This window comes from Rhea pennata, chromosome 1, assembly GCF_028389875.1.
Source record: "Rhea pennata isolate bPtePen1 chromosome 1, bPtePen1.pri, whole genome shotgun sequence".
Taxonomy (NCBI): domain Eukaryota; kingdom Metazoa; phylum Chordata; class Aves; order Rheiformes; family Rheidae; genus Rhea; species Rhea pennata.
In genome coordinates, this window is record NC_084663.1 from 197247627 (window position 1) to 197263758 (window position 16132).

General features: G+C 38.4%; 1 protein-coding gene across 6 annotated transcripts in view; it reads left to right on the forward strand.

Annotated features, from left to right (window-relative positions):
* CRYL1 (crystallin lambda 1) overlaps positions 1–16132 on the forward strand; it is a 62328-nt gene that overhangs the window by 24156 nt on the left and 22040 nt on the right. For all 6 annotated transcript variants that reach the window (XM_062567212.1, XM_062567213.1, XM_062567214.1 and 3 more), the window contains 2 exons: positions 7718–7879; positions 11627–11821. In XM_062567212.1, coding sequence (XP_062423196.1) covers positions 7718–7879; positions 11627–11821 — 357 coding nt within the window. The remainder of the gene's footprint in view (positions 1–7717; positions 7880–11626; positions 11822–16132) is intronic.

Genomic DNA, 16132 nt, shown 5'->3' on the forward strand with positions numbered 1-16132 from the left:
TACCAATAAATCCATGTACCGTTCAACATGTCTCAAAATAAGCACTACAACCACTTTGTCATCCTCCCCCTACCCTAAAAGGAGGGAAATGGCACAGTGGAGAAATCTAGAATACTTGCAGGTATTTGCATTTGAAATGTGTAATTATTTGCAATTTTATGAAATTACCAAGCTTGTTGAACACATGCAAAATACCATGTAGTTGAGGTTATGGTAGTAACAGTAACACTGGAAACAAAATTAGTACTTTGATGTAATTGTTTGTTCTGATATTAGAAATATTTTATTTCTCTGCTTTTTCTACTAGCTGAACCCCAAACGTTGCAGGCAAAATGTCACATTTTAATTGCAGGGGGTATAATTCACCAGGTTCATGCATGTAACCATTGTCTGCTGTATAGACTCTACATGTGCGTGTGATACAGAATGCACAAGAAACAAACTCCTGGTTCCCTAATAGACTTTGGTTTTCCAGGACAGAAATAGAGACTTAAATGCAGCAGGAGGAGCCCAAACTAGCATGTCAATACAAAACTTTAAGTAGAAATAATAATTAGCACTGAAATCATAAGTATTGTTGTGACCCTCTTACACAGTATTGTACTTAAAATGTAACTTAACTTTGATTATAAATTCTACAAAATGGTGGTAATGACAGAAACGCAGCAGGTCATAGGCATCCATGAATGGAACAAGCAGATACAATTTTGCTTTGATAACTTTATTAACTTCAAGTTTACGTATTATTTTGGAGAGGGAACAGAATCTACTGTCAAATTGCAGAGTTTAGAAATGAAATATGAAAAATAATCTCTATGCAAATTAAAGTCAACTGCTTTTTACAAGAATCTTTTTATTACTATTATTTAGATGTGGTAAAACTGTATAGAATAATAACATTAGACTACACAGTTACTAGCTGTCGTAATAGTCCTTTGAAATCTATTTCATGTAACTGAATTTTCAAATCTTTTTTTAGATATATTTTATACAGCTAAACTGAATGCTGTTTAAAATCTGCAAGTCTCTGCTTTATATAGGTTTATATTAATCAGGCTTTGTTTTAAAATCATGGCTTTCTAAAGTGATTTTGTAGACTGAAAATAAAATAGTTATACATGAAGTCTTTTCTGTGTTCTTTTTTTTTGTTTGTTTTAGTAGGTTATAATTATAGGAAGTCATGAAAGTGTTTATATAATTGATCAGGAATAATACTCCTTAGAAAAGAAGCTTTCCAGGGTGCAGAAATCTTTCTGTTTTTAGTTCTTTGTGAAGATTTTCATATTCCTGTGACAAGCCAGACCTAGTATGGTTCCTGTCCCAGAAGTGGTGACAGTCTCAATCCAGCTTGTGGGATAGGTCTGTATTCTGAAAGTTGCTGCTACGTTTGCATGTATGAGAGGTTTGCTATCATTTGACTCTGGAAAACATTCTATAGAAGTGCCTTAAAATTGACAGCTAAATCACCACACTGAAAAACGATTTAAAATACTATGAAGTATTTGTGTATAAATACAAGAAGAATACCAGGGCTTGTGGCATGTTTGGAGATCCTCACTTGACTGTGCAAGGTGAAGAGCATGCTTGTAGAAATTAAAGCAGTTATGATTTCTGAACAATGTACCTGCTACTCGAAGTTCTGTTGAATTTAGTGGGAACAGGGAATGCATAGAACTGTTAAAATTAATTTTCTGCTTCAATTATAGGGTTACATTAAGGCTACAGGACAGACAGGCTTGCTGTAAAAGCTACAGTATGGCAGTGAAGTACACCTTGGGGGGTTAAATGATGAACTCTGGGTACAAGTTAAATGCAGGAGGGAGGTACCTACCTAGGATGTTCATTACATGCTATGAGCTAGAATGTGCAGAGCTCTGTCACGTATTAATGATGAGCCAGTTGAGAGTGTATGAATGGTAATGTTGATATCTGCTACAGACTGCCCGATCAAGAAGTTGTCCAGACAACTGGTAAGACACCTCAAATACGCAGGCCCCTGGTGCTCTTGGGGTACTTTAAACACTGTAATATTTGCTTACGTTTTGCTGCTGTGGTGCCTCTCCAGCAAGCTAGGAGGTTTTTGGAGTGTACTGATGGTAACCTGATGTAAGTGATTGAGGAACCAGTGAGGGGAGCCTTGGCTGCAGCAACCATGAGATGGAGGAGTTCAGGATCCTGTGAATTGGGAGCAAGACATGAAGCAGAATTACGAACCTAGACTTAACTTCTGCCAGTTCAGGGATCTACTTGGAAGAATCCTGTGGGATACTGCCCTGGAGAGAAGGAGGGTCTAGGAGAGCTGGCCTTTAACCCCCCCCCCCCCCAGCCCCAATCACGCCCAAAGCTCCATGTCAGTCTGTCCCCAAGTGTGGGAAGTCAAGCAAAAGTGGTAGGAGGCCTGCATAAATGAACAAGGAGCTCCTGACAAAAATCAGATGTAAAAAGCAAATTGATAAGAGGTGGAAGCAGGGACAGGTGACCCTGGAATATAGAGATGCTGTCTGAGTACACAGGGGTGGGGTTAGGAAAGCCAAAGCCCATCTGGAATTGAGCATGGTGAGAGATACACGAAAGGCGACAAGAAAGACTTTAACAAGTAGATGAGCAGCAAAAGGAAGACGAGAGATAATGTGGGCATAGTGCTGAATGGGGCAGGAGATCTGGTGATGAAGGACACAAAAAGCTAAGGCTACTTGATGCTTTCTCCACCTTGGTGCTTGCTGGGAAGACCAGCCTTCAGCAATCCCCAGTTGATGTAATCAGAGGATGGGGCTGGAGCAAGGAGGACTCACTCTTGGTGGAAGAAGATCAGGTTAGAGAACATGTAAGCAGACTAGTCATACACTGGTCTATGGGACCTGAATAGAATGCAGCCATAAAGCTGCTAGCTGATGTCTTTGCAGAATCTGTCTTTGAAAGATCATGGCAATCAGGAGAAGTTCCTGATACCTAGAAAAAAGCAAATGACACTGCTGTCTTCAAGAAGGAGGATCCAGGGAACTACAGGTTGATCAGCCTCAACTTGATCCCTATGGAGGTGTTAGAGCAAATAATCTCAGAAATCTTTTCGAAACGTGTAAGGGACAAGAAGGTGCTTAGGAGTAGTCAGTATGAATTTAAGAAGGAGAAATCATGACTGACCAACCAGATAGCTTTCTGTGATAAGAAGACTGGATCAGTGGATGAGAGGGAGAGCAATGGATGCTGTTTACCTTGATTCTGGTAAGGCTTTTGATATTATCTCCTATAGCATCCCTGTAGACAAAGTGGTGAGGTATAGGCTAGATAAGTGGACAGCGAGGCAATGAAATAGAGTGTACTCTCAGCGAGTTTGCAGACAATACAAAACTGGGAGGAATGGTTGATACATCAGAGGGTTGTGCTGCTATTCAGAGGGACCTTTTTAGGCTGGGGAAGTGGGAAACACTTGCCCACTGTGCCCAAGAAATGGGCACAATTTGAAACACAGGAAATTCCATATGAGCATAAGAAAAAAAACTATTCACTGTGAGAGTGGGCAAACACTGGAACAGGTTTCCTAGAGAGGTTGTGGAGTCTTGTTCCTGGAGATATTCAAAACCCAGCTGGATAAGGTCCTGAGTTACTTGCTGTAGTTGACCATGCTTTGAGACTGGACTAGATGATCTCCAGAAGTCCTTTCCAACCTCACAGATTCTCTGATCTGCATCACGTCTGCAGGAGCAAGGCTAAGTGTCCATCTACCTACTAGACGTCATGTGGTTTGACTGTAGCACTGTCTTTTCTCTGCTGTGATTTCATTTGACCTTCCAGCCCATCAGTACCTGTTACCAGTGCCGTTGCCTTGAAGTGTTTGCCTGCACTCACAGCTATTCTATACTCTCCTACTTTTCCTTTTCCCTGTTTTTGAGGTGCTATCCATCTACCTATTAGCCTTGGGAAACCAAGTTCTTTCTTGGATTTTTATCCTTTTCATCTTGCTGTCTAGGGGTGCTGACCCTCAGTCAGCCTACGCTTAGAGTTGATTGTTGCTCTCTTGCATGTTCTGCACAGTGGGAGTTAGGTCCCTAGATTAGTGTTGCATAGGGGCATATTATGTTTGCTCTTCTGGGTTTGTTTATCAAAAGTACAACTCAGATCCTGGATGCAAGGAGGTCAAGCTACTTGCGCTTCAGCAAGTGATACTTCAGCCTTGAAGATGGCTTTCCTAGTGTACGTGATTAAACAGCAGAGACTGTTGTCTGTGTAAAGGAGTCTTTACAGCTGTGTATTGTTGCTGATGATCCAGAATGAAGATTTTAGAGGCATCTCACAGATGGAAAAGCATAAGATTCAGGGTTGGTTCTACTCTGTTACAACATTTTGTAGCAGAGCTTTATCTGAAATTTCCCTTCCCCTGCAGACATACTCAATTTTTCCCATGTTACAAGGCACCTGCCTTTCAACGATTGCTGATGTGTCAATTCATTGAGCAGAACTGTGGACATTAGCACTTGTAGCTTCTAAATCTGAATTTTTAAATGGCTATGAATCACTTCTACGTACATCTTTAGGATTGTGCTGCTTCAGGGAACTGTGAATATGAAAGCATTTAAAATGCAAGAAAGATGGTGCTAAATGCTTTTCTGGGCTGCTTTCCTGTTGCATTCAATTCAAAAAGATTGTTGCAAAGGTTCATAACTCAATAAACAGTCCCAGGGAAGAAATGTTTTCTCGGTTACTTTTTGAATACGTAGCAGCCAGAACCTAGTCAGAAGTTGGGAACTCACCACTGAACAGCCATGGCTTTCAAACTTTGTTGTTCAGTGATTTTTCATGCTTAGTGACCACTGGCAGGCTCCAAACATAGTACTGAGATGGCTTGATGCTGTCCCTGATGCTCTTGTAGAAAGATGTCTTGCTTGTTGTTGAATGTTTAATATCTTTCATCTTCTCTATGCCCCCTTTAAATCTTTGGCTTTCACCTCATGTGGTCATGCTTGTGTTGCCATGTTAGGACTGTACCGCTGTGTGCATACTGGTTACAATGCTTTACTTAAGATGTTGATTTGGTTGTTTCAACTCACACTGCTACTAGATCCAAGGCTTTGGCAGCAATTCTAGTTGCCAGTGTAAAGAGAAGATATTTTGCAAAATAGTGTTTTAGAGAATGTTTCCTAGAAGGTGATACAGGTGAGTTGCTACCTTGGCATATCCAAGAGTGGATAGGAAGGATCTGTGTATATGCCAGCATTTAAATATAGGTAAATGAAGGTGTACACTCAGATTAAAATGAGTATGCATGGGAGCATAGATGGCATGCTGTGGAAAAGCACGTACAAAAAATAATATACCACTGAATTTAAACAGATAAAACTTCCTGGCTTGCTAGGTACTGCACTCAAAGGGTTGTGTTGTATGAGTGCAGCTTTTTGACTGGGAGCTACTAGACCTTGATCAATTTGTTTGGGTATCAGTGTTGTCATTGCAGAGATAGTCCAGCACTTACTTATCTTTGTAGGGTTCCTAAAGACTTGATAGGCTGGTCATGAAGCTACTATATATTGTCTTAACATATATTTAGATTTTTTAACGCCTGTTGCTTGTCAGTCTTTAATACAATGCACCCTTTCTAGGACAGGAATTAACAAGCTGCCATGTTCTGATCAGGTTGTTACAAAAGATGTCTAATAAAGTTCAATTAAATTGAAAATCAGATTAGTCACAATCTTATTCAGGTGCTCAAGCTTTTGAATAAGGGTGTTCTGTTTGCTGCAAATGAGAAGTGTGATCTTCTTTACAAAAAGGGCACAGGAATATACAGTATCACTTTAAATGCATTGAAGTGTATTCTAACCTTGTTGCACTGATTCTTTGAGAGACTGCATGATAGCTTTAAAACCGTATTTTGCCTGCTTACTGTTTGATCTTCTTTTTCTCATGGTAAATAGAATAGCTTCAGACCTCTCCAGGCTTCATAATTGACAGCAAATTAAGTTCCTGTTTAATAGATTGCTTAGAGCTTAATTTCTGCTCTGTTCTTAAGGGAATTGGTGTCTCTGAGAAAATAATTGCATGCTTGATGAGGACAGAAACTTTATTGCTGTGGTCCAACAACCTGAATACAATTGTGGCACTATACAAGTAACTGCAAGCAAATGGCCCTTTCAGAAACCTTACGTAACCATGGTAGGTTTGAGTTTCCAGCAGATTTGAGTTTGCTTTTTTGATTATCATCTAATGTGAGAGGAGGCTTAGAATTTCAGGTTCACAATAAACCTATTCAGTGCAACTCTTTTATTAGTTTGAACAGTATCTGCAAAGTTCTCTTCATCTTTGGCTTTACTAAAAGAAACTATTTAAAGTTAACCAAAAGCAGGGATCCAGGAATTATGAGCAGAGTATCAATTTGTTTTGATAAGGAGCTCTGTTACTTCAGGCTCTATCTGGAGCTCTTAAATGACCCTGTTTATCACTTCTACATCATAGAACTTTTAGTACAGTTCTGTGCAACCCGTTTATGTTTTAAGAAGACTTCAAATTACTTTCAACTCATTTATATCCAGTCTGAAGGAAATTTTAGCCATAGGCATTCCTGCTACAGAGTCTGAAGTAACATGTATTAAATGGATAACTTCATATTATATTAAATGTGTAGCCTTTTTCCCCACCTTCATTCTTAGAATAGGAAGGACAGAATAAAATGCTGATAGATGGGAGAAGATTAGGATTGGAAAAGCATGGAGAGGTATTTTCCGTGTGTTTTAAGGGGAAAGCTGGGGTTTTGCAAGTGTGGGATCCTGTTTGAATTGTGCCTGCTTCAAGAATAAGAACACAAATAGCAACTAATTGTATTAAAAAAAACTAATGGGAGAATGATGGTAGGTTGTTTTTTGAAGTGAAACCCCTGTTTGTTTTTCTGTTTTCTCTTTGCGAGACTGAAGTCTATCCTGTTGATTGTGGGATCTGCTGTTCTCTTCCATGTTCTTGTTGCTTCCAGACTGGTGGATATCTGTGTGCTCTCTTTCAGGCTGCTCTTGGGGATAATTCTAAAATGGTAGTGACTCTAGGTTGTGGCTGTCTGCTCATACTCATTAAACTTCACACCATACTTCAGCACTGAACTTGCTCATTAGCTTTGGGGAAAGCTTTGATAGCCTGCTTTCTGGCTTAGAGATCTTTCTCAAAGTTGAAATCACTGGAAATACGTAAGCTTTTTAAGTCTGCAGGTCTGCGAGAGGTATTTCAGAGCAGGTTCCAGAACTGTAAGTTATTATTTGCTGCCTTGGTTCTGGACATGGTAAGCTTGTCTTTTGAGGCATGATGTAATACCTAGCAGTTCATTTCCGTTCTGTCTGAAAAAAACTCACAGGCTATTGTAATTTGAGGTTCTCTATAAAATGGAGAACAGGTCTTATTCCTTGGTACTGTGTTATCTTTCTGTGCGTGAATAAAATAAAAGTCTGTACTTCATACAAAGCAGAATCATCTGTGTTGTATGATGGTCCATCATCTGCTTTAGAGAAACCCCTGTGCTTTCTTTTCTTTATATGTGGGAAGGTATTTTTTTGTGTATGGCTTACTGGTATATCTAGGCTGATTTACGTAGATGTTTAAAATAGATGATTCCAGTGATTCACAAAGTGTTGAAGTAGATCAGTGAATTCTGAAATATATGGATAAATATTATTAAACTAGAAGACTTCTAATACTGTTTTTTAATTTTTATTTTATTTTATTTTATTTTATTTTATTCCAGGAATGCACTCCGGAGAACCTAGAACTGAAAAAGAAGATTTTTGGTCAGTTGGATCTTATTGTTGATGACAATGTTATCCTGAGCAGCTCAACCTCTTGCCTCTTACCTACCAAGTTGTTCACTGGCCTTAAACATGTTAAGCAATGTGTTGTGTCACATCCTGTGAGTACAATGGCATGTTTTGTTTTTATATTAATAGTATAGCCATTTAATTAATCTACAATCCAAGCTCTTTCCTGCAGACTGAAGAATATTGAAGGATATTTGAAGTGCTTGTATGCCATTGTGTAGTGTGTGGGGCCCAACTTTTCAGAAATACTTTAGTTTGATTGTTCTATGTGCAACAGCATAAACTACATTGAGAAGACATATGCACCTTTTGTACTTCTGACTCGGGATACTTTCCATGTAAGTCATCGTGCTTAAATAACTGTGTGTTACTCAGACTAATGTTTGTCAAAATACAGGGATTTTGTGTTTTGGGGTTAGACCTATAAAATTCCCTGCATTCCCCTTATGACATCCATTAGTTTTTTCGGATGTCTTTTTCCAGCTGCTGTTGGGTGTCAGTGAGGACCCAAACAGCAAACTACTTGTACATATCAGCACATGCGATAGATGGTTGATGTAGGTAGAAGATGGAAGGTTTTGGCTTTGATTTCATAAGCCTTTGGATGCAGAAGCTGTGTAACTGAAGAGGAAAAGCAGGTGGATGAAACAGAATCAATTGTACTTGAAGCTAAATTTTTGTGCTTTGTGATGGGCTGGGGACAGGACAGTGATGCATAAATGGCAAGACTAGAGGTGGCAGCAGAACACTCAAAATGCTGAGGGGCATTTGTGCATTTCTGTGGAAGTCTGTGTAGAGCTTCCAGGCAGCTTTATCACATCTCTGCCAGAAGAGCATTTTGTCTTCATCACTGGGTTTCTTGCTGCCTCTAATTTCCACTACTCAATAACTTGCTAACCTAATGTTAGTCTAGTATTGGACAGGTCAGTTAGGAGGGCTGTGGTCATGAAAGTTTGCAGTAACTGGAGGCAGGTGCTGTCTTGCTATCTGCAACTTGGTAGATGAATTTCATCTCTCCAGGGCATCCTTCAGAGATCATCACTTGGAGATAGTTTTCCAGGCAACACAGAAGGACCTTCTTAAGAAAGATAGTGTGCAGTCTAGAAAGGTAAACAGTGCTGGGGTGACTAGCCTCCAGCTGATCTAGGAGTGTAAAGTAAATGCCAGTTCCCTGGGTATTCTCAGGAGTGGCAGTGTGAATACTAAAATACAGCAGTATTTTACTGTTGTGTCTCTCCAGCTACCTGTAGCCTAATGTTGCAGTATCAGAGGGTTTAGTCTGTCCCTTTCTGACCCATCTCCATGTGCTTTGGAGTGCTTGAGAAGCAAAAGGAACTAAAGGATTGGTTTCTTGTCATATAATTTAATTTCTCCCCCTTTTATTTATTCTGAAATGGCTTTGCAGTCTGATTGAGACTATTTTCTAAGAAGTCTCAGCTTCACTCAGAGATGAGTGTACTGGTGAACTTGTGAGCCAGTGTACTGTTCCAGAGGCCTTTCTGTATCTGCTGTGTCAGGAAACTTGCTTGCTTTGCAATAGCTTTTGCTTTTTGGTGTGTGGGTATGGGTGGGTTTTTTTGTTTGTTTGTTTTTAACTGTGACCTTACTAACATTTTGAACAAGATGGATAGGATGTGGGGAGGGATGGCTGGAAGAAGTAAGCAGCTCAGGAAGAAGGTATGAAAACAAGTGTGAAAGTTGATATATCAGAAAAACTAAGTTTTATATCCTCTGGCACAGGTGAGTCTGCTGAAGAGAAATGGAATCAAATACCCAGTGGGCAGAAGGAGCTTATCACCTTGCTTAATGTAGTAATAGGCTAAATAATTGGAAAAAGTGAACGAAATCCAGTAGTGCAGCTGTATGATAGAAATACACACAGTACTTACAGGCATAGCTGTTCTCTGCAAGCAGTTTCCGACGGTGTACTGGGAGAGCTCTTCTGCATAGCACCTTGTTCGTCGTGTATTGTATAAACCTGCTAGGTCAGACAAGTAGAAAATGGAATTAGAGGAGACTGTGTGCCAGTGAGTGAAGTCACTTGCTGTGGAGGAAACCAAATACTAAAAATCACCTTAAAAATATATTAGATTCTACCTGTTAGATTTTTTTTTAACTCCACTGCTTCTACGAGGGAAGTTGTTTCCCTATTATAATTTCGATTTCAATCATATTAATGGTCCATTATAATTCATTTTATATTTGCTGATAACTTTTGTGTTTGTCATATCCTCTCTTAGCTTTCATTTTGTTAGGCTGAGTAAGGTGAGCTCTTCTACTCGCTTAAGAAAGGCTTTGCATTTCCCTTCTCATTTTTAGAAACTCCTCCCCCAGTCTGTTCCACCTGCGTTTTTACAAACACTTTTAATTTTTACCAACATCGATTACCTCACTTCTAAAAAATTGTCTGCCTAAGTCTCCTCAGTTTACTCGTTAGTACACCCATGTACTCTTTGTGCCAAGTTCATGAAATAAAATATTTCAATAAGATCACTGTCAAGAACAGTCTTGGAAGAAATTCATAATAGCTTCTGCCTCTCTCAACAGTTCGCTTGTTCTCTTCCTGGTTAGAACCTGGGATATCCTTACGGGTTAGAAAAGCCTTCAGAGAATTCTTTGGTGCTGGCAGTGTTTGAGGTCTCGCTAAATTGCCTGGCGTGGTTTTGCCATCACACCATTCTCAGCTTTGATCTGGTGCAAGAAAGGTTATGCTGGAACACAAGGCACTTTAAAGGCAACGAAGTAAATGTGTCACATGAAGAATTGCAGCAGATACAACCTTACGGCAGGCTTGCATCTGTCAGTTCCTACAGTAAAGGGGATCATTTAAATACTGAAAAGAAAGAGCAGGCAGAGAGGAAAGACTGCTTGCAGCTTGCTGTGACTAAGTCCTGTATTTGCATTTATACGAGCACCGTTAAAGAAAAGCAGCTGATTCTAATAGGGGACGTAATTACCAGTACGTAATTACCATACTTGGAGAATCAATGTTATTCCTGGTAGCCAGTTATGACATGTTAGGTCTGTCTGCTGCCTAGCAACGAGTGTGGGAGCTGCATTTAAGACATTAAGAATATAGCATAAGGACTATTACTTTTGGAAAGAGCATGCATTATGTATGGCCTATAACTCTTTAAGACCTGAAGAACTTTTAGCTGTTTCTAGGACACTCTTCAGAATTCAAGAAGTTTAATTAGCTATTTATTACTTCAAAAACACATCACACAAAGGTCTTGGCTTGATGAGAAATTACATTTGGAAGAGTCAGGAGAGGTAGTTTTTTTTCAGTGGTTATGGTGTTAGAAAGTAGCTTGTTCTGTAATCTTTTTTTTTTTTGGAAGTATGTTTTATGAGATATCTGTTAATGGGATTAGCATATAGTTGGGTTAGTAGCAGCTTATCTCTGAAGTGTTGCATTTTATAGACGGTGAATAGTAATAATTTTGTTATAAATTTCCTGAATGACTAAAATAAAATAGTTTGCTTGGAAAGAGGTGTGGTCACCATATGTTTTACAAGGCAAACAGCTCGAATATTGGGAAAACATCAGATATTCAGTAAAAAGTCTTCTAGGACTGCACTGATTGCTAGAGTAGCTCGATGAATTTTGCTAGAATTGAATAGAAATAGATTTAATAATCCGAGACTAACTATTTTTTTATTAGAATTAACGTTCCAGCTCTTGTTGGATTGGTGAATGCTTTCTGGGCCTAGGGATCAGGCTCACTATGTTCCTTAGAAAATAACCACACTATTAAAATATTGCAAAGATACTTTATACTAGGTGGGTCGGTTTATCAATTGATAATTAACATGCTGCTTTTGTGTTTCTTCTTGAGGTAAATCCACCTTATTTTGTACCATTGGTTGAAATTGTTCCGCATCCAGAAACAGATCCTTCAATTATAGAGAGAACATATGCTCTGATGAAGAAGATTGGTCAATCTCCTGTCAAATTAAACAAAGAGATTGAGGGGTTTGTTCTGAATCGGCTACAGTATGCAGTGATAAGCGAAGCCTGGAGACTTGTCGGGGTACGTATAATTTTTTTCATTTCTATGCCCACATTGCCAGTTTTAGAGATGTGATAAATAAGATTGTATATTTAAATTTCCTATAAAATTGTGTCTTCTTTGTTAAACAGTCTCTTATGTACATGAATATAAGAACAAATATGTAAATTTAAGACAGTAACGAGTTTGGACAGTAATAAATAGAAAAGTTTATGAAAAGGGAAGTGAGACAATGATAGCACTGTGCTTTATACTGCTTTCTTTTCAGAATATTGTAATTTTCAGGGCAACCAAAATTAAAATGTTAACAGCACAGAGATCAAATGCTGATTTTTTTTCAAGTTGTCTCCTCATTTCCTGTTATTTTCTGAATATTGCTGGGCTACTTTATAGGGGTTGTGAAAATAATATTTTAAATGCATTTCTCTTTTGCCTTTTAGGAATTCTTATGTTGAAAAGTTATTTGATACTTGTAGGTAAAGACAGATTTCTCCTCCTTTTGCCCATTCAGACTTCTAGCTCAGAGTCATCTGTTTGTACCACTTTAGCTTTTCCCACAGCTATGCATTCTGTGCTACAAAGTCTGATCTTTCATCAAGAAGAGCTGAATTATGAGTCTACTGCTATTCTGTTAAGATTAACAAGAATTTGAGGAGAGCTTTTTTTGCCACAGAGAATGTTTTAATTTTTCAGGCTGTTTGAAACAAACATTTGCACACAAAAATAGGGAAAGACTTTAAAACTGAAGTAATATTAATATATCAGAAACAAAGGAGCTCTTACTCCAAAGCAATACCTAACCATAGTTGCTGAATTCATTTTGTTTACCTCCAGGTAACTGCCATTAGCAACACTATGCAGCAATATAAAGTAGGTGGTGAATAAGAATACATAAAACCATATTGATAGGAAGTAATTGATCTTCTACTGGAGACTTTTCCTTAAATTAAAAGGGGTTCTGTTATTTAAAAAAAGATAAAGTTAATAAGTATACTGTAAAAGGAATCCCTTCAGAAAGCTATAGTCATGTTGAAATACACAGGATAGAAAGGACAGTAAACTCTTAAGCTATTTTTGAAACTGTAATAAGGCTGGCCAAAAAGATTTTGTGAATAACATGCTAAAAACATAAAAACTACTACTAAAGAATATGAAAAGAAAAGTAAGTCCAGAGGAAGAAAGCTAGCTGAACTGTATGATGTTCGCTATAGATGATTTTAACGCAGTTCCTACACTGTAAGACATAATTTCAACTTAACTTACATTATTACTAGTTGTAAAGGTCTGAAAAAGTGTCTATATGTTTACAGTTATTTGTTATAAATTGATCAGTTTCTATTTCTGTGCTAAATTTTCTTTCATTTTTTTAATATGATGAGTGCTTGGAAAAATCTACATTGTTAATAGAGGATTGCTGTATGTGCACTACATTGTATCAGTTCTTTGGCATGTAACAAAAACAGATATTCTAAATAAAAAGGCCATATATGAACCAAGAGAGAAAAATAGTGGCAGGCTTGATAAGTATTGTGAAGTCACTTGAAATAATCTTAAGTTAGCCCCTTTATGCAAACAACTATTTGTTGAGGACCTTGAGAAATGAGCTTGAACATTCTCATCAGAGTCCTCACCTCAAAAATATTTACAGTAATAGCAAGGGAGTGATTTTACACATGTACGTATATGCAGGTACAGCTTTGTTTATAATGTTTATCTGGAAAACTTTATCAAGAATAAACTGAACATCTTGAAGACTGTGCTTTAGTTCCCAAATGTAGCTTGGCAACTGATGACATCTCAACACCTCTGTTTTCTTTAGCAGTGCTGTATTGGGATGCATGATGGGTGAGGAATGGGACGTGGGTCATAAGATGGGGGAAGGCCATACAGAGCTACGATCATATCTTTTGGCGGGCACCATTTGAACATGGGGCTCTATGGAAAGCAAACAGTGCAGTCCCAAAACTTCTGTCGCTTGCTAGGAATTCATGTGGTTAAGTATAGCTGGTTCGTGGATTATGCATTGGAGTCACCAGTTTCTGCCATGTGGGTCCAAGGAGGCTGCAGGAGAGGCTGCAACACAGCCAGAAGTCTGAGGTGAGAGCCTGCCGGCAGGTCTTGTTCAAGTTCGGGCTCTAAAGGCGTGTGAGCATGGATGATGAAGCAGAGAGAGCAGTGTTATCCAGGGCAGGGTGATGAGAGGCAGCAATGAGAATCAGGGTACTGGGGTCTCCAGGAGCATACACAAGGAGGTTGGGATTTTGAAGCTGGGTGCTAACTGAGTGCTGTAAATGTAGGACTGGGCAGGCTTGGGAATCAGAAGGATAGAGATAAGGTCATAAAGAAATTAGAAGACATGGGGATTGTAGGAAATCAGGAGAATGAGGGTTGGTTTGGAAACATACAGTGAATACAGGTGAGAGCTGAGAATTTTGGCCATGTGGATATTTAGGAGTGTGGATTTAAGGATGCAGAAGTTTGGATTTGGAAGCAAAAGCCGTAGATTCGTTTATGAGTCTGAAAGAAGAAATTCAAGAAAGCTCTCTACTTTCAGGCAAGAGTGCTGAAATGAGACATTTTATGTTGGATCAAAATTAATCTTTCACATGACAAAATGTCTTTTTTAATATTGTTTTGGCTTACAAGTCACAATAACACTCTGGCAGTGCCTGTGTTTATGGTAGGAGATTTTTGCATCACTTATCTCTGTCTCCCCATACTCCATATTTGTTCCATGAAAATGTAGATACTGGGAACATTCCAGTTGTTTCTGCATATCTCCTTAAGGTCATGTATCTGAATTTGCTGTAAGAAGTTAACACCGAAGCATCTAGTATCTATGAAGCTGAAGTTCTTGTAGGCTTTTATTTATGTTTTCAATTCTTCTGTCTCTGTTAAAGTGTTGTAAAGCTGATTATGATGAGAGTAAGAGACTTATTGTGAGATACTGAGACTGAAGATCCTTATTCTTCAGACCTTCCTAGTCTTCCCAACCCTAAATTTTGGTATTACGAGTCTGGAACTATTAGAATAGTCAGTAGTAGGAAAAATATCTCTACTTTCTCTGTTATTCCCTGTTACCATTTATTTACTCTTTCATGCTTCCTTTGATAGTTGTCACTGGTGTATCTGATTTAGTTCATCGCTCTTTGGAGCACAGGCTTATCCTCTTTATTTGCTGGAAAAGCACCCTGTGCACTGCTTATGTGATTACTTTTGCAGTAAATCCTATTTGTAGATTTTTAAAAGTACAAATACTTAGTAGCATGAGATTATGTTGCAGAAGAGTATTAGTTAAATAGTTGAGGTTGTCTCATTCTGAAGATACTCTGTAAAGTTTTAGTTGACTTCATCCAGAAAATAACAACCAAACAATTTCAGTGTTGCATTAGATCAAAAGTTTCAAACCCTATTTTGAACATCTGGGACTGTCCTTTTCCTGTTAATTGCTGTCTAGAAGTTTCTGGGTGAATTATCATCCAGAATTTGCAAGGGGGTCGTGAAATATAGCAGCAGAAATAGTAAGGAGAATATGGCAGTTCTTCAGCTCTGGTCTCATTTAGGAGACTCACTGCTTTTGTGAACCTGCTAAAATTATTTTCTGTGTTGGTTCTTCAATATGTGTCTTAAGATTCTGTATTTTCTTGTTTGTAAGCTTTTGATATTATTTTAATATATCTTTTTCTTTAAAACTAGGTTTTCTTGTAGATTGTAGACAATGTTATAGGTCTGGCAGCTCTGCCATTAAGGATTTGGGTTTTTACTTAAGCTTTTGGAAAATAAACAGTCATGATTTGGCTGTGTGTCCATTTTAGTTCATTTTCACAGCTATGAATTGGTGAAGCAACTGGTTTCAATCCCTAGCTTAAGTACTCTCCCTTTTCAGATGACTAGCTTGACAGTCCTTAAATATTGACAGGACTTTTTAGTTCCAAAATCAATTTTGTTATTATTATGAATAATGACAATAATTGTGTTATAGTGTTACCCACTGGACCTGTACAAAAGATGGAAGATAAGCTAGGGACTTAACCATCTAGTTAGGAAGGGGTTTCCATAAAAAAAGGATTATCATTAAAGGAAGTTCAAAGATCCAGGGGAAAAACACATTTTGATATCAAGTGTATGTTACAGGATGAGGTGAGTGAGGATGTCGTGGAGGAGGATAATACAGGCTGGGAAAGTAAGGAGGTATGAAGTGTGTGGGACAAGTTTCTTGAACATGATGAAATGGAAAGAAATGGAGTTGATTGAGGATCTAGGAGAAAAGTCATTTGCTCAAAATGACAGGACTTGGAAAAGATCTCATCAGGGTGTGTATTGAAGGGACTT